Source organism: Brassica napus, chromosome C2, assembly GCF_020379485.1.
Source record: "Brassica napus cultivar Da-Ae chromosome C2, Da-Ae, whole genome shotgun sequence".
Lineage (NCBI taxonomy): Eukaryota > Viridiplantae > Streptophyta > Magnoliopsida > Brassicales > Brassicaceae > Brassica > Brassica napus.
In genome coordinates, this window is record NC_063445.1 from 4775651 (window position 1) to 4795859 (window position 20209).

The 20209-nt window shown below is 29.8% G+C and overlaps 2 protein-coding genes across 3 annotated transcripts; both read left to right on the plus strand.

Annotated features, from left to right (window-relative positions):
• Positions 1-1712: 1712 nt before the first annotated feature.
• Positions 1713-3349, plus strand: LOC106436645 (peroxidase 60). Its single transcript, XM_013877602.3, has 4 exons — positions 1713-2026; positions 2120-2299; positions 2409-2574; positions 2656-3349. The coding sequence occupies exons 1-4, from the start codon at positions 1808-1810 to the stop codon at positions 3081-3083; spliced, it is 993 nt and encodes a 330-aa protein (XP_013733056.2). The 5' UTR covers positions 1713-1807; the 3' UTR covers positions 3084-3349.
• An 8698-nt stretch (positions 3350-12047) lies between these two features.
• On the plus strand, positions 12048-19822 carry LOC106436642 (putative fatty acyl-CoA reductase 7). 2 transcript variants are annotated; one of them, XM_013877599.3, is made up of 10 exons: positions 12048-12205; positions 12320-12423; positions 12524-12729; positions 13939-14039; positions 14244-14436; positions 14522-14683; positions 14852-14933; positions 15041-15310; positions 15406-15533; positions 19467-19822. In XM_013877599.3, exons 1-10 carry the CDS (start codon positions 12130-12132, stop codon positions 19618-19620), a joined length of 1476 nt encoding a protein of 491 aa, XP_013733053.2. In that variant the 5' UTR covers positions 12048-12129; the 3' UTR covers positions 19621-19822. The 2 variants fall into 2 exon arrangements, with proteins under 2 accessions (XP_013733053.2, XP_022567061.2); XM_022711340.2 differs by having other exon boundaries at positions 12066-12226.
• The last annotated feature ends 387 nt before the right edge of the window (positions 19823-20209 follow it).

The window sequence follows — 20209 nt, forward strand, 5'->3', positions numbered from 1 at the left end:
TATCTCATGTGTAAAGTTGACATGTAGTATTATATAAATCGGATATTAGTAAGTGACAAAGAGATTTTGATACCGAAAATAAATAATTAAATACAAGAAAAAATATGTGAATCTTCGTGCATGCTCACTGTCATTTTCAAAATCCGATAACTATTACTACATTTATTCTTTTTTTTTTTTTTAAAGATAACTACATTTATTCAGTGATTTTTTTTTCTTTTTTCAGTGATTAGTTTACATTATATAGTATTATTTACCTATTTTAAACAAGAAACCTCGATAATGTTTTAAATTCTGTCACTATAAATGTGGATTTCGTTTTGGGCAAATCTGTGTTTGTTTAATTGATTTTTGCACGTATTTCTTAAATGTGAGACCATGTTATTTACGTGCGTACTGCGTAGATTAGTAGTAGAATCCACGTATACACAAAATATACCATCCAAATGTGTTCTACGTTGAACAAGGAAGAAAGAAAACACGTTGAAGTTTACAAAGTTTTTTTTTTGCTTAAAGAAGTTTACAAAGTTGCAAGCAAGTTTTATTGTATTTTAACAAATAAAATTGTGTTTATAGGCATAAACCCGTGTCATGCATACATACGATTAGGCCTCGGACTTTTATCCGAGATCCGGATTCGATCCGAGATTCGATCCGGATCCGATCCGAAAATCCGGATATTCGGAGGAACTGAATCCGAATCTAGATAGTAAAATATTGGATCCAGATCCGGATATCTTGATTTTTTAGTCCGGATATCCGGATCCGTAAGTTTATTAATAATTATTTCAGAAATAGTAATATCTATATATAAAAACTAACTTTATTTAATATATTTTCATTTTTATAATAGTATATGTGAATTTTATGTAAATTTTGTAATATTATACATAGAAATAACTAAAAACATTAAATATATATTTTTTAATTATTTTTAATATTTATATTTATATATATATATATATATTATATTTTTATATTTTAAGGATCCAAATCCGGATCCAGATATCCGCCGGATATTACAATTTTTAGAAGGATATCCGACATCCGGATATCCGAGAACCCCGAATCCGGATAAGGATAGTAAAATTATGAATCCGGCGGATAAGGATCCGGATACCTTAAAATTGTTCGGATACCCGATCCGTCCCATGGCTACATACGATTGCTTTTTTTTACTCTTATGTGATACATGTATGGTAAATCAAATTTATAATCTGCAAGAATAATTTGGCAATAAACTCTCTTTTTGACTGATGCCAAAAAAAAACTCTCTTTTTGACTAAAATTTGGAAATAAATTTTAGACCAAAAAACAAAGAAAATGACATGTGAGTTCGGTTGAAGATGCATACTTGAGAATTAAATTTGACAAGTAAACACAATTTTTTATCAAAGAAGATTCTCTCTGGTTAAGTTAGAAAACAATTAGCAACATTATTATTTCATTAAAGAGCACACCACCAAACAAAATGATACTTTTAGCCAACTTAAAGAGTAGACGTATGTTGTTTACTCGATATTTTTTTGTGATTATAAACCCCTCCACCCCCCCCCCCCACCCTCCCCCCCCCCCCCCCCCCCCCCCCCCCCCCCCCCCCCGATTATAAAATGAATCCAGCCCGATCAACAATTAGAAAATCACTATCATATGATCTCGTATGAGAGAAAGTCATATATTATATCAACATTAGCACGTTGGAGAATCGTGCTTGCCTCACATTTTGCATTAAACTTGAACACTATAAAAGTTGTAACATTTTTTTACATTCCCACACACTACGAATTTTTATAGCAAAATAAGAAAAATGGCCGTGAAGATCTCAACCATATCAGCACTGGTCGTCTTTCTTGCTCTGCTTAGCTTAAGCCATTTTAGTCATGGCGAACTTCAGCTCGGATTTTACAATAAAACTTGCCCAAACGTGGAGAAGATCGTATTTGGAGTTGTTCAAGATGCATTCAGGACGAACTCAAGACTTGCACCCCTAATGATTCGCCTCTATTTTCACGATTGTTTTAGCAACGTAAGCTAACCAATTCTTCTTATATCTAAAAATTGTTCTAAAGAGTCTTGAACGTATCAATGATTTTTATTGGATGTATCATAATGTACGTAGGGATGTGATGCATCACTTCTTCTAGATAGTACTACCAGTGAGAAAACGGCGGGGCCAAATCTAAGTGTAGATGGGTATGCTCTGATAGATGCCATCAAAGATGAGCTCGAAATCAAATGTGCCGGGTTCGTATCTTGTGCTGACATCATAACTCTCGCTACTAGAGATCTTGTGAATCTTGTAATTTAAACACACTCAACCTCTTTCTCATATGTCATATCTACTTCCTCCATTTGATATGACATGTTTTTTTCTAATCAATTGACAATATTTACATTTTGGTTTGAAGGCAAGCGGAGGAAAAGCAAGATATGAGATACCAACGGGACGATTTGATGGTAGGGAGTCTTTGGCATCATCAGTAGATTTGCCGGGTCCTCAAATGAGTGTCGCGGACACCTTTGAGATGTTTGAAAAAAGAAACCTTGACCTTACCGATATGGTTCTACTTCTTGGTACGAATAACATTCTCTAACATATTTAAATTTTGATGATAGTATCTTATAACTAATGACATTTTCAATGCTTTTTAATAGGTGGACATACAATTGGAAAAACGCATTGTTCATTCATTAAGGACCGGCTGTATAATTTTAAGAATACACAAGGACCTGATCCAGCTATGGATCCTAAATTGGTCAAAGAGTTAAAGCGTGAATGTCCTGAAAATTCAAAACAAAATAAAGCCATTAATCTGGATCAAAATGTTTCTAGCTCGAATATTGTCGATGCATCTTTCTACAAGCAGATCAAATCTGGCCGAGGAATTCTTCAAATCGATGACCAACTCGCCACCGATGAAATGACGGAACAGATAGTAACGGATTTAGCCGAGGGTGACGATTTCTTGGCTAGGTTTGGTCAGGCGATGGTGAAATTGGGGTCGTTTGGAGTTAAAAATAAGGACGCTGGCGAGATCAGAAAATCGTGTCGTTCTTGCAAGAATCGGTTTTGCACGGCATAAATCTTCTGTCGTTTTTATTATGTTTTGACATTTTCGTTTTTCATTTTGTCATGTTTTATTTTGGATTGCTGATTTTTTTTTTTCAAATTGTTATATGTCTTATGTCACCTGAGTTCTTCTTAAGGATTAACTAAAGGAATAACAATGAAAATAAAATAATGCAACGACGGTCAAGAGTTCGTTTTTGTTTCCTTTTTTATCTAATGTTTGCTGGAATATGACACTGTTTACGGGTGATTTATGTTTACTTCATAGGTTTAAGTTTCCTTGAAGGGTCCTTTTACCAAAAAATAAGTAAATTTAAAATGGTTCGAGCTTTAATTTGCATTTACGGATCTATGAGTTCAGAACTTTATAATTCAGAAAAGAAGAAATAGCGGAAAATGAGCAAGGCCATACTTTCTCCACGTGTGCTTATGTTCGTCTAGTTTGCTTCTCTATTTCCTAGGGTCTTCTCTCCTAATATTTTGAAGTTATACCCATTTATGGATTCACATGAGGATCACATACTAGAACATCCCCATGAAAGATTTAAGAGACGTGATTTGGTCTATGTCACCAAAGTATGATTATTTTTTCAGGCACACATTCATAACTGTTGAGTTAATCGTGCGTAAAGCATAATTATCCTGAGTTTCATGGCACGGTTTTTCAGAATTTTTTTTTGTCTAAAAAGAAAAATTCAAATCAAACCAATCGCGGATTGTCACGTGTCAGTGGAGTCCGTGAACAGTGCAAGAAACACTCCAAAATCGGTCTTTATTTCATTACTTCTGTAACCGATTCTTACTCTTTTTGTGGAGCCACACCATTAGAAACCCACTAACCACCCGCGATAATGGTGGCCTTAAAATAGTAAAAGGATAAGTAATTTATCGGGAAGTGATTCGTAATATCATACGAATGAAGTCAAAATATGGAAAAATGTCATGCGGTGATTGCATGGTTAATAAACATGACTAAAAAAATTAATGTAGCGTCCATCGCACGGAATGGAACCCACAAACCGAGTGAACGAACGTGTGGATGGTTCACTAGCCGCAAACGTTCAGAGCTTTACACATATATTGACTAAATCTACAAGTCAGTGAAGGTTTATTATTGGTGATTGATCCTTTTAAATCAATCAAATTTCTACATGATTATTAATTAGCTCATTTGTGGCTTCTTTTCTGACAATATTATTAGATGTATTATGTACGTCTAATAAATATTATTATGAACGTAGTTTATAAAAAAAATGTACTGCATAATAAAACTATTCCTTTAGAGTGGTGGTATTGGGCATGGTACATCCTTAAACTTAGCTTTTAATGAGACAAAGAAAGTTTGGTAGGATAATTATATATTGGAAAAGGAGTAATTGCAATTAGTTGGTTGTTGTTGATGCTGAAGTGTTGTCAACGTTTAACATGTGTAGTTGCTTGATTACATCGGAACTAGATCTTGAAGATAGAAGATTTCTGGAATAGCAGAAAGAAGATGGAGAAATCAACATTAATTTGGAATTGGCACATTCGTTTGAAAACCATCAAAATATTTAAAATCAAGTTCGCGTTTTGAGTAACAAATCAACAATTTTTATTAATTACAAATACGGGTCAAATAACATGTATTTTTATATTTTTAATACTTATCCTATAAATTGCTCTGTTACACGTTTGCATTACTCACTCGTTTTAGAAAATAATTTTTCTTGTTTTTAAAATATTTGTTATCTACTAAAATATCCTTTAACTGTTAAAATTATGTATTATATACTTGTAGGTGTTTGACCGCGCATTCAGATATAATCATATTAAAAATATTTATTATTGCATGTTTTATTAATTCAAATACCATCATTAATATTTTATAATTGAAAAATATTATTTTTGAACAATACCATATATATATATATAAGAATTATACTTTAATTGTATAATAAAATCATCATATAAGTAATATGTCAACATTAATTATGTAAAATATAAATTGAATTCGTCATTAAGGTTATTGAGATTTCAAAAATTTATTATTTTACAGAGTTAGAAATTTATGGAGATATTTTGTTGTCCAGGGCCGTCTCGAAGTAATTTTAGACCATGTTCAAAAAAATTTATTAATCATACATTTTATCAAATAATTTTTAAATTTAATAATTTTATCTAATTTTTTTAATTATAAGTTCTAAATTTAGCATTATATCTAAAATTTTAAAGTTTCTTACCATAATTTATCTATATATTTTTTAAAAAAATTTAAACTTTTTATTTTTATATTTCGGACCATGTTCGACCTTTCCACTTGCGCGTGCTGTTAGACGCCCCGTTGTTGTCCATAATCTCTTAATAAACCATCAATATAACTATAACATGTTTTCAAATCAGTTATATGATCACCATCTAATACGAGACATGATTTGCGAAGAATGAGAACAATAAAAATTAAGGGTTAGCCGATTAACCATTAACCACGTTTTTTTTTCTTTTTTGGAATTTTTATTGTAATTAATGTTATGATTAAAATATAAAAATTAAGTAAAGATAATTATTAACTTGAAAACACGAATGGAAAAAAATATTTCACAAATAATAGCATTTTAAATTTCAAATTTTAAATATTTTATAGATAAGTACTAGATTTTGGTAAGTAGCAAACTGAGTCAAATAACATGTAGATACTGTTTTTTAATACATAATATATAATTATATAAATACATGTTTCAAAATAGTCAAATACAAGTATTAAATCCATTCGTTGTAAAAAAAATACAAGTATTAAATCTAACAAATTGAACAAACGGTTGACAAAAAAAAATCTAATTGAACAAACCAAGTAGTAAATATTTGAAATCCGTAAATACTTGCACCGTACTCCTTATTAGGGACGGGGAAAAAAAATCCAGATCCGAAGAACCAAACCGAATCCGATCCGAAAAAATAGTACCGAACCCGAACCGAAATTGATTAAATATCCGAACGGGTTCAAAATTTTGGTATCTAAAGAACCGAATCCGAACCTGACCCGAACCGAAGTATTTCGAGTACCCGAATGTATCTAAAATAGATTTATAAATATAAATATATTAATTATTTTTAGATTTAATATATACTAAAAACATCTAAAATATATAAGATACGTTTAAGTTGTCTAAAATATTTGAAAATATATATAAATAGTCAAAAATAAATATCCAAAATAGCTAAAATATACTTCTAACACCAAAAATACTTGAAATAGCTATTGATTTTCTATTAAAATATTGAAACCAAACCAATTTATATGTTAAGTTTATGTATTTAAACATATGTTATTCAATTTATATGTGATATTTTGTTTTACTAATGGATTTTGAGAATTTTAATGTATATAACGAATTTTAAAATTTTAAAAATCATTTAAACTGGTTATCCGAATCCGAACCGAACCCGCAAAGATCCGAACCGAACCCGAACCAAAATTTAGAAATACCCGAATGGAGCTAAAATCTTTGACCCCGAAAACTCGAAACCCGAATAGATCCGAACCGAACCCGAATGGGTATCCGAACGCCCACCCCTACTCCTTGTACTTCTTTTTCTGTGCCAAGCTACACAATAAAAATAAAATCAAACACAGGCAAATGTTCAAATCTCTTTACTGATAACTATTCATGTTATTATTTATTTACAATTAAATTTTTTAAAATTATAATGGTAATATATTTTTGTATTTCTAAACAAATACATATATTTTGTTAAATTTTATTTTAACCTATATTTATTTATTTATTTATATTTAACACAAAATAGTCTAAACCAATTTATGAAATAACTTGATTTAGATATTGTATTATTTATATGGAATTATAATTTAAAGTTATTGTAAAAATAAATAATTTGTATTTTAAGTAAACTGTGTAATTGTATTTTTGATAATTTTATGTTTAATCACATGTACAAAAAAACAACCCAGAGTATATGTGGATGTGACGGCTTTGTAATATTTATTAAATCATGTAATATATTTTAAAGCTTTGAATTATAATAAACCGCACGGTATCACATCGCACCTAACCGCATATAATAATAACGAAATTTTTACGTACATATGTATCTTTTTTTTGTTCAAACCTTTATTTCATTCCTTAAGCTTAACGTACAATAGAGTTCTCACTCTCAAAGAGAGTGTTAGTGAAAAGAAACAGAGCATTTTTTGCCAGCCTATCGGCCGACTCATTACAGACTCTAGAAATAAACACAAAAGAGATAGAGGTGAAGGATGCACTCAACACGCCGATGTCATGGAGTATCCCTCTAAGAGCTACCACAAATTTGTGACCTGTGATCAAATCGATAAGGCATTTTGAGTCTGAGAAATAGACCACTTCCTTGATGCCAGTAGAGACAGCCTGCAAGAGGCCTGCACGCAAAGCCAAGGCTTCTGCTGCAAGAGCCGAGGCAATATAGCGTCTGTTGTCATTTCCTTCGAAGCAGCATGTGCCTTTTGAGTCTGTACAGACCCATCCAAGCCTACCTGCAAGAGAAGAAGCATTCCAAGCAGCATCCGAGAATAACATGGACACATTATCTGGAACCCGCGGGAGTTTTTTCGAGACATGACAGTCTTTAGATGAAACAGAGCATTGTTTTCTTTGCGGCAGGGACGCCTGCCACTCTTTTGCCGCTTTTAAGGCTTTGTTCAACATCTCTGTTTCTGAGAAAGACTTATCCTCGAATCTCAGCTGATTTCTGCTTGTCCACAACACCCAGAAAATCCAAGGATACAAGGCTTTTGCAAGCCCTGTCGGAGGGAGGTTAGTCAGTCGAGCACACGCTGTTAAAAGGTCCTCCATTGAGTTACAGCTCTGAAGAGAAGGGACCGCCAAAGCAGGGACAAGGTTCCAAACTTTCCTAGCCACAGGGCAAGTAAACATAACATGAAAAACGGTTTCACTTTCTCCACATCGCTTGCACCTGCCATCAACTTGCATTCCTCTCCTGATCAATGTTTCTCCCACAGCCAGCGCCTCATTTTTCAGCTTTCATAGGAAGTGTTTTATCTTTGGAGAACACTCAACGTTCCATACAAACCGTTTCCAATTGAACGCATCATTCAGGTTTCCCTTGTGGAGTTTAGTCAATGCGTACCCTGATTTCGTTGAGTAAGAGCCTGACTTTTCCAGTAACCAAACGAGCTCATCTTCTTGATCAGTACACGGGATCAGTTTTCTGATCTGCTCCTCGTGATGAGGTAAGTGTCGTCTGATCTCATCAACATTCCATCCTCCTGCGGCTGGTAACAACAGGTCCTTGACTTTAAGGTCTTGGTTCTGAGCAGTAGGAGGACCTATGGGGGCTAGTTGACGATCAGTGGATAGCCAGTTATCTCTCCATACCTTGATGTTGGCTCCATTACCCACGCTCCAGCCCATACTCTTCCTGATAACATCTCGTCCCGCCAAAATCCCTCTCCACCCATGGGATGATGAATTTGGCGCTGAGCAGGTGAGTAAGTCTGTATCCTTACAGTACTTATTGAGCAGGGTTTGTCCTAGCAGGGAGGTGGGGTTTTTCAGTAATCGCCATGTATGCTTTGCTAGGAGAGCATCGTTAAAGACTTCAATTTCTCTGAAACCCAAGCCCCCTGCACTTTTCGGGAAGGTTAATCTATCCCAAGATATCCAGCTCATCTTTCTGAGCTCTGGTTTGACGTCCCACCAGAAACGGGTGAGAACCGATTGTATCTGCTTACACAAAGAGACCGGTAGTTTGAAGCACGACATAGCATATGTAGGCATAGCGGCCAGGACTGATTTCAGTAGCACCATTTTACCAGCTCCTGAAAGAAACCTGCTGGTCCAGCTCTGAGCTCTTTGCCTTATTCGGTCTACAATCGAAGCAAATATGTCTCTTTTCCTTCTACCAAAGTGTTCCGGGAGCCCCAGATACTTCCCTATTCCTCCTTCGTTGTTGATGTTCAGTTCCCGTTTCACACGGGTTCTACACTCCTGGTTGGTCTTTGAGGAAAAGGTTATAGCAGACTTTGCTCGGTTGATGCACTGTCCCGATGCCTTCTCATATCTGTCTTATATTTTTTTAAAAAATTTAAACTTTTTATTTTTATATTTCGGACCATGTTCGACCTTTCCACTTGCGCGTGCTGTTAGACGCCCCGTTGTTGTCCATAATCTCTTAATAAACCATCAATATAACTATAACATGTTTTCAAATCAGTTATATGATCACCATCTAATACGAGACATGATTTGCGAAGAATGAGAACAATAAAAATTAAGGGTTAGCCGATTAACCATTAACCACGTTTTTTTTTCTTTTTTGGAATTTTTATTGTAATTAATGTTATGATTAAAAATATAAAAATTAAGTAAAGATAATTATTAACTTGAAAACACGAATGGAAAAAAAATATTTCACAAATAATAGCATTTTAAATTTCAAATTTTAAATATTTTATAGATAAGTACTAGATTTTGGTAAGTAGCAAACTGAGTCAAATAACATGTAGATACTGTTTTTTAATACATAATATATAATTATATAAATACATGTTTCAAAATAGTCAAATACAAGTATTAAATCCATTCGTTGTAAAAAAAAATACAAGTATTAAATCTAACAAATTGAACAAACGGTTGACAAAAAAAATCTAATTGAACAAACCAAGTAGTAAATATTTGAAATCCGTAAATACTTGCACCGTACTCCTTATTAGGGGCGGGGAAAAAAAATCCAGATCCGAAAAACCAAACCGAATCCGATCCGAAAAAATAGTACCGAACCCGAACCGAAATTGATTAAATATCCGAACGGGTTCAAAATTTTGGTATCTAAAGAACCGAATCCGAACCTGACCCGAACCGAAGTATTTCGAGTACCCGAATGTATCTAAAATAGATTTATGAATATAAATATATTAATTATTTTTAGATTTAATATATACTAAAAACATCCAAAATATATAAGATACGTTTAAGTTGTCTAAAATATTTGAAAATATATATAAATAGTCAAAAATAAATATCCAAAATAGCTAAAATATACTTCTAACACCAAAAATACTTGAAATAACTATTGATTTTCTATAAAAATATTGAAACCAAACCAATTTATATGTTAAGTTTATGTATTTTAACATATGTTATTCAATTTATATGTGATATTTTATTTTACTAATGGATTTTGAGAATTTTAATGTATATAACGAATTTTAAAATTTTAAAAATCATTTAAACGGGTTATCCGAATCCGAACCGAACCCGCAAAGATCCGAACCGAACCCGAACCAAAATTTAGAAATACCCGAATGGAGCTAAAATCTTTGACCCCGAAAACTCGAAACCCGAATAGATCCGAACCGAACCCGAATGGGTATCCGAACGCCCACCCCTACTCCTTGTACTTCTTTTTCTGTGCCAAGCTACACAATAAAAATAAAATCAAACACATGCAAATGTTCAAATCTCTTTACTGATAACTATTCATGTTATTATTTATTTACAATTAATTTTTTTAAAATTATAATGGTAATATATTTTTGTATTTCTAAACAAATACATATATTTTGTTAAATTTTATTTTAACCTATATTTATTTATTTATTTATATTTAACACAAAATAGTCTAAACCAATTTATGAAATAACTTGATTTAGATATTGTATGATTTATATGGAATTATAATTTAAAGTTATTGTAAAAATAAATAATTTGTATTTTAAGTAAACTGTGTAATTGTATTTTTGATAATTTTATGTTTAATCACATGTACAAAAAAACAACTCACAGTATATGTGGATGTGACGGTTTTGTAATATTTATTAAATCATGTAATATATTTTAAAGCTTTGAATTATAATAAACCACACGGTATCACATCGCACCTAACCGCATATAATAATAACGAAATCTTTACGTACATATGTATCTATATGTTTTTTTGTTACTATTAACATTGCACCCGCAGTTATACCATATTTATTCCACATATTACCATTTTGACCTTAAATCACAATAGTTGGTTTATGCATCTCCACGTCCATTTGTTTTGTTTGAACCAATCAAGTCATTAACATTATAAATGTTTAAAGGTATAAATATGAAAAACTCTTAAAATATTCTTGTCATTTTCAAAACACTCATTCTTTGCCTTATGTTAAAAAATATTATTTTTATACATGTTTGTACAATATATAGGGGAAATCCATAAATGATAATAAATTTAAATAAAATAATTTATAAAATGTTATATTAATTCATAAAATACATTCATAATTTTTTACTACATTTATATAAATTATAAAATTCAAAAGGTTTTAAAAAATTATAAAATGATTAAGAAAATAGAAAATGTCTCTAAACATGTATAGACCAATTTAAATTGGCAAAAAATATAAATTCATAAGATAGTTTATAGATATATCTCTTTTGCTGTTTGAAATTTTTATTATTATTACAAATTATAAAAACTCTTTAATAGCAAATTTTAAATTGCTGCACAAAGATCTACAATGGAATCTACATGCATAAAGCCGCGACGAACAGATGTAGCCTCGATATCAGTTACAGAAAAAAAAGATGCGGGATCATGATATATGATTGATTATACTTGCACCACGATGGTTCTTGCACCATAATATGCAAAAAGTCTCATTTTTAGTAAACGAAACCCATATCTTTTTCTTTTGAAGTATTCATTTTTGTTTATCAAACAATAAATTAAAATGACTTCCTCGTTGATATTACCTTTGAAAAACTTTTTTTTTTGTTTTTTTATATCCGGGGGATCCCAAACGGTAAGCCAGACTAATCCTCACGAGGCCTTTCTTCCGGGCACGCATGATTATAGGCGAAAAAGTGGTCAAAACGACTCGAACCCAAACCAGACACTCCAACTAAAGTTCCATTACCACTAGACCAAAAGCTTATGGTTTTGAAAAACTTTTCTCTTCTTGCTATTATTATTTCTCTATAAATACACGTGTCATAGTGCTGTGATCAAACATTCTCAACAAACAAACACACTTCACTTTTTTGTCCGTCAATTTGGTTTTTGAGTTTTCAACTATGGAACCAAATCGTGTTCAGTTTCTTGAGAACAGGACATTGCTCGTCACCGGCGCTTCCGGTTTCCTCGCTAAAGGTATTTTTTTTTCCGCTAAAGGTAATTATATGTTCAGTGTTCTTCATAATCTCATGTACAGTGAGAAATCAACTGAGTGTATTGTTCATGAATATCTTTAATATCTAAACATAGTTTTCGTGGAGCGAATTCTGAGGTTGCAACCAAACGTGAAGAGGCTTTACCTCCTCGTAAGAGCATCTGACAAGAAATCCGCGGAACAACGATTACATAGTGAGGTATATTTACATACGTACATGCTAAAAAGTATGAACCAAATTTTGCGTTAGAGAACTCATATGAAATTGACTTTTTTCTAATTTGATTACTTTATATCAGGTTTTTGAGAAAGATTTGTTTAGGGTGTTACGAAAGAATATTGGTGATGAAAGTCTAAGCGCATTAATCTCGGAAAAAGTGGTTCCTGTTCCGGGCGACATATCACTAAACAATATGGGAGTGACTGACTCTAATCTTTTACAAGATATGGTGCAAGAGATTGACCTTGTTTTCCATGCAGCTGCCACCACGAGATTCGACGAACGGTAGGTAACATTCGCTTAATTTGTTTAAAACAATATAATATATATATATATATATATATATATATATATATATATATATATATATATATGTGTGTGTGTGTAATGTAAGAAATTCTATATTCCCTCTGAAGGATAAATTTTCTGTATTTTTTTGTTGAACAAAATTTTTTTTCCTAAAATTTTAAAGTATTTATATCAATATTAATAACTTAAATTTTTTTTTAAAAAAAATATTAACTGAGAATATTCAAATTGGTTAAGTATTATTAGATTGATAGTTATTATAAATGTACAATAGATTTAATTATAAACTAGATCTCGATCAGCGCAACCGCGCGGATTTTTGTTTTCATTTATTTTTATATAAATATTTTGTTTTCAATTCTAGATTGGTATATATAATAATATGTATGTGTCTATCAATTTTTAAAACATAATAAGTTTACGGTATATTTTTCATTGATAGATTGTTTCAAACTTTCACATGTATTTGTATCTTATATATATATATATATATTCAGATTATTATTTCATTATTAAAATCATAAAACTATATATAAAGATTAGTAAAATATTGTTTTATTGTCATATTCAAAGATATTGTAACATTTCACAAATTTAGAAAGTTTTTAAAAAACTAAACTTTTCGCTTCATAGATTTATATTATCGAGTAAATAATTAAACATTTAGTTTTTGTTTAATTTTTAAAATAAACTATTTAGTTTAAAATTTGTTTTCATTGGTTTAAGGTAGTAAAGATTAATCTTTGTTAGATAATATGATTTTTGTTATTAAAAAAATCTTTATAATTTTAAAAGTTAACATCGACAAATATTTAAATATTTAACATATGGAGGTATAGTATTACAACATTAAATTATATCTATTTAATTTATACTATATATAAATCCAATAGATCATCTATTGTTTAAATCCAATTATTGATAGCCCAATAAAAATTTCTGGTAGGCCCAAAATTTAAATAATAAGATTAGAGATTAAATGTAACATGAATTTCTATGAATATGTTTATTACGTCCATTTTAAAAAAAAAATCATACATAAATCAAAATTGTAACTTCTGTTTTAATATATAAGATTTTATTATATTATTAATGTGCGTGAAAACTGAAAACAATAGAAAATTCATTTGACTGGAGTACTAACGACATTTTCATCCGCTTTTGGTTTGCTTATATGTGAAAAAGATACGATGTTGCACTTCGGATCAACACATTTGGAGCACTCAATGTCCTTAACTTTGCTAAGAAGTGTGTGAAATCACAATTGCTTCTCCATGTCTCAACTGGTGAACACTTATACCTTTTTAGTAACAATTATGAGACATTTAAAAAGCCAGATATTCTTTCTTTTTACAGTGTCTGTAATGATCAACCATATGATTGAAACCGCAATGGAATCATTTGAACTTTTTTATAACCAAATTGGTATTCATAATTATATATCGATCATCTTTATAATTTTCATGTATAAATGATTTTTTCTTGTCTAGCTTATGTTTGTGGGGAAAGATCGGGAGTCATACAAGAGAAACCTTTTGCATTTGGAGAGACTCTTAACGGAAGAACCAAGGTAGATATCGAAACCGAAATGCAACTGGTAGAGCAGAAATTGAAAAGCCTCGTTGAACAAGGTTGTTCAGAAGAAGAAACTAAACATGCCATGAAAGATCTCGGAACGAAAAGGTTTGTGCTCAAGTGCCATAGTTAGAAACTCAAGAGGTATAAAAAATTAAGTTGAGGCCCATTGTTCATATATCATGTTAATTAGGGCAAAGCTTTATGGGTGGCCTGACCCATATGTATTCACCAAAGCAATGGGAGAGATGTTTCTTGGACAATATAGAGAAAATATGCCTATTGTAATAATACGTCCCACAATGATCACAAGCACTTTCTTGGACCCATTTCCCGGTTGGATTGAAGGCGTAAGGTAAGCTATCACCAAATTTTGACTCTTTCCTTTGTTGTTCTCGTTATCTCCAAGTTATATTAACCTAATTTATATTTTTCGTAAATATTTGATTGTTATTATCTATTGTTCATCCAGTATATGATTTCTCTCTGACTCGACTTCTTTGTGGTTGTTGTATATATGAAGAACCGTAGATAGTGTGGTTGTAGCATACGGAAAGGGGGTGCTTAAGTGTTTTCTGGTTGATCAAAAAGTAGCATGTGATATTGTAAGTTCACTAGGCACATTAACAATTTTGTACAAGGTAAATTTTAGATTATATATTTAGTAGCTTGATTTTAACACGAATATGTATGACTGTATTTCCATAACAAGATACCGGTCGACATGGTGGCAAACGCAATGATCGTGACCGCAGATGAACACTTCCATGATTTAGGAAGTCAAACCGTTTACCATGTGGCCTCATCTTACCAGAATCCGATAGTGTATAAGCAAATTTATGAAGTAAGTGTTCGGTATTTCATGAAAAGCCCTCTGCTCAGTCGCAGTGGCATGCCTATTGTCCCAAAAGCTACACTTTTTTTATCCACTATGGCTATGTTCCGTCTATATACGAGCCTTCGCTTTAAATTTCCATTACAGGTACATTTACTTAGTTGCATAGAATTTTAATTATTTTATTAAGATATCATTTTAAACGCATCATCTAAGATGTGCTCCGTTTCTATTTTCGTAAGGTATTGAGATTACTAAGCATAACTTTCCCATTGCAATTTGGAGACAAATATGAACGTCACAACCGTAAATTCAAGATGGCCATGAGATTGGTGAAATTTTATGAGCCTTACCTACTCTTCAAGGGCATGTATGTGTCTCTACCTCATTGTTCCTCGAACTCTTTTTTTTTTCCATTATTTTCTTCCATTTTTAATAATGCCGTATCTATTAGATATTTTCCTATAAAATGCTTAACTTTTTTAAAGCTTTTTGCTCAACTTCTTGATCCAGTATTAAATTGCATGTGAGTTTTTTTGTGCTTGATCTTGAGAACCAATTACCAAGAGCACAGATGTCTCATACTTTACAGAGACACTGTCCAAAAATAAAAGTATACCTAAGTTAAATACTTTAAAATTAATTTAAAATTTAAAAATATATACAAACTAAAAAAGTACATTGATATAGTTAAAATTTCTATTTCAACAACAACATTCTTCTAGATAATATAACCCTGAGAAAATAAATATATTTAAATGACTCAAACAGTCAAACTACACACTGAAAAAAAAATTTGCTTTGTGAGAATAAAGTGTGTTTGTTGATTTTGTAGTTGGTGAAGAAATGTTTTTTTCTCTAAATCAAAATAATAGTATAGATTAATAATAAATTTCAAAATTTAATCAAGTTAAAAGGCAACCTTCCAAGATAATAGAAAATATCAAAAATTTTAACTACAATTTCCAAACTTGTAACTTATATCAAAGGAAAATCTTTCTTGATTTTTTTTTCTTATTTGGTTATGCAAACTAAATCAGAATATGTTTTATTATATTTATATTTTGTTATTGGTAACATATAATAGTTTATTTTATTGATATATATATATTGATCCGCTCTTTATAAGGGCGGAGTATATTATGTTGTAAAATTTTAAAAATGTAGCATTTTTTATTAGAGATGGATAAATCCACTTTCATTTAAACCCATTTCATTTAAAACACATCTCTATGCAAACTCCATTCTCATTTAGATTCATTTAATTTTAAGATTTAATATGGTTGTCCATTTAGACTCATAAGCTAATTTAGATAAGTTTAAACCGGTTTATAATATTTTAACAAAACTTTCAGAATCATTTTAATTTTTCAAAAATAAATTTTAAATGTACTTTATTTTACAATTTATTTTAATTTTTTAAAATTTGAAATTTTTTGAACCAACTAATTTTTTATAAATATTTATTTATATGTAAACTGCTCTTAATAAAATTATCTATTTGAAAACTCATTAAGCTAAATGAGTCTAAATATGTTCAATTTTTTTATTTGTGAGAATAAAGTGTGTTTGAATAATAGTATAGATTAATAATAAATTTCAAAATTTAATCAAGTTAAAAGGCAACCTTCCAAGATAATAGAAAATATCAAAGATTTTAACGACAATTTCCAAACTTGTAACTTATATCAAAGGAAAATCTTTCTTGATTTTTTTTCTTATTTGGTTATGCAAACTAAATCAGAATATTTTATTATTATATTTATATTTTGTTATTGGTAACATGTAATAGTTTATTTTATTGATATATATATATATATATATATATATATAATATATGACTATTAGATTTTGATCCGTGCTTTATAAGGGCAGAGTATATTATGTTAAATTTTTAAAAATGTAGCAATTTTTTATTAGAGATGGATAAATCCACTTTCATTTAAACCCGTCTCATTTAAAACACATCTCTATGCAAAATCCATTCTCATTTAGATTCATTTAATTTTAAAATTTAATATGGTTGTCCATTTAGACTCATAAGCTAATTTAGATAAGTTTAAAAAGGTTTATAATATTTCAACAAAACTTTCAGAATCATTTTAATTTTTTTTTAAATACATTTTAAATGTATTTTATTTTACAATTTAATTTAAATTTTTGAAAATTTGAAAAAGTTTGAACCAACTAATTTTTTATAAATATTTATTTATATGTAAACTGCTCTTAATAAAATTATCTATTTGAAAACTCATTAAGCTAAATGAGTCTTAATATGTTCAATTTTTTTTTTTGATTTGTGAGAATAAAGTGTGTTTTTTTATTTTGTAGTTGGTGAAGAAGTGTTTTTTTCTCTAAATTAGAATAATAGTATAGATTAATAATAAATTTCAAAATTTAATCAAGTTAAAAGGCAACCTTCCAAGATAATAGAAAATATCAAAGATTTTAACGACAATTTCCAAACTTGTAACTTATATCAAAGGAAAATCTTTCTTGATTTTTTTTTCTTATTTGGTTATGCAAACTAAATAAAATCATATTTTTTTAATTATATTTATATATTTTTATTGGTAACATAACATCTAATAGTTTTGTTTATTGTTATATATATATATATATATATGACTACTAGATTTTTACCCGCGCTTTAAAAACGCGGAGTATATTATCTTGTAATTTTTCAAAAATGCCGCTAATTTTTTATTATAGATGGGTAAACCCGCTTTCATTTAAACCCGTCTCATTTAAAATACATCTCTATGAAAACTCTATTCCCATTTAGATTCATTTAATTTTAAGATTTAATATGGCTGTCCATTTAGACTCGTAACCTAATTTAAATAAGTTTAAACCGGTTTATAATATTTCAATAAAACTTTCAAAATCATTTTACTTTTTTAACAAATTACATTTTAAATGTATTTTCTTTTACAATGTGATTTTAATTTTTCAAAAATTGAAAAAGTTTGAATCAATTGATTTTTTTATAAATATTTATTTATATGTAAACTGCTCTTAATAAAATTATCTATTTGAAAAACCATTAAGCTAAATGAGACTAAATATGTTATTGCTATTTAAACATATTAATCCTTTAAACTTGTTAGTAAAGTTTCATAGAGTTTGAATCATATTATACAAATGCAAGATAGAATAAAATGGAAGATTGTGACAAAAAAAAAAGAATAAAATGGAAGATAATTATATACAAAATTTCAGATGCACATACGATTGAATAATAGTTTTTAGACGTTATAAGTAACAAGTTACGAAAAATTTGTAAGAAATTAATATTGGATGCAAAGATTAAGAAAAAATCATGGTAATTTTAGTAGCATAAATTTGGCCGATCACATTGATTTTGGCAGAATTAATACACGCTTTCCATAATTTTTATAGGGAATCTATAAAGTAAAATGAACGATGTTTATACATTCTTGACAAATAAAAAATATATTTAAAGTAATATAATCTAAAAATATAAACGGAGATATTTGATTGATTGACATCAAGATTGTTTGTTTAAATCTTGCCATAAATATGTCAGATTTAATGGTGTTCAATTATTAATATCAGTGTGTTAGATTTAATAATAATATGGTATACATAACTATTATAGTGTATTGTTTTTGAAATATTTGAACTTATAAGTAAGTTAGGTCATGTCCCAGCCAAGGATTTCTAGTTTTGTTTAAATACCAGAAAGTTACATTTTGGGTCATTTTCACTGTTTAGGTTTCCTTTTGTTTTAGTTAGAAATTTTGGTCTCTTTTATTGATTCTTATCAAACATACAGATCCTGCTTATAGCTGGTCAGTTCATTTCATTCCAAGAACATAGTAGAAGTAAAGTACCAAAAAGAACACAATAGAAGCGAAACTGATCGAACCTATATGATAATGAAACTTTACCATTCAAAATGAATGTCAAATCTTTTTTTTTTAATTTTAAAATGAATTTCTAATCTTTTATTTTGTTTATTAAAGTTAGATATTAAAACTTTCTATGCAAATTCTTGCTAATTAATAGTAACAAATTTAGAAATATTGTTAAAATATACTTTTCTGAGTTACTATTGGTTTGGATTCATAGAAAATTGTATACTTATGACAATTTTTTAGTATATGTTATATATTTTTTATAAGAGAGTAAATCTGTTAGATGAGAGTGAGATAGAGTAAAAGCCTTTTTTTCTGGAACACAAATAAAAGCGTTCTTCTATATATGATATACCATTCTTTTTGGCATGCCTTAAGTCACAGTTTAGCTCTAATTTGAATTTATATTATATTACATGTAGATTCGAAGATCAAAACTTGGAAACATTACGAATCAAGAATGAAGCCAAAGAGATGCACGACTTGTCCGGTTTCAATCTCATATGCATTGATTGGGAAGATTATTTTATGAATACGCACATCCCTGGCCTCGTTACGCATGCACTCAATAAATAAATTCCAAAATACTATGATATGAAGTGTTTATTAAAAAGTATTATGTGAATCAAAAGATATTGTATTGTATTGTATGGTATACTTATTAGTTATAGAATAATTAGTTGATATAAATTGGAAAATAGTGCTGTCTTTGTGAACACTGCCATCTATGTAATACCGCTGCTTAATAATGTACTATCCTATATTTGTAGTGTGTCTATTTAAATCCTTCAGCCGTTGTTTTTTTTTGTACATACAATTTTTAAGTAAAGATATATGTCATTATGCGACGGAATCCCACACTTCTTTGGTTGTTGTAAAACAAATTATAGCATTTATGGAAATCATACCATACAGTACAGTATAAATATACAGTTTCTTCTTATAACTGAACATAGCGTCTGTATTCACCTATTAAATTTTTGCAGTAACTTATCGGCTATAAATGATGCAACCAAACTGACACTGTTATTGTTGAGCAAACCTTCACGGCTCATTAAACAAGAGTAAGGAGAAAACATTTCCCCACTATGCTTTTCCAATTTTAGTAAGATTTTAGACTCTAGCGAGTGAAGATCGTTTGTCGCAAAATATATGTTTAAAGTGA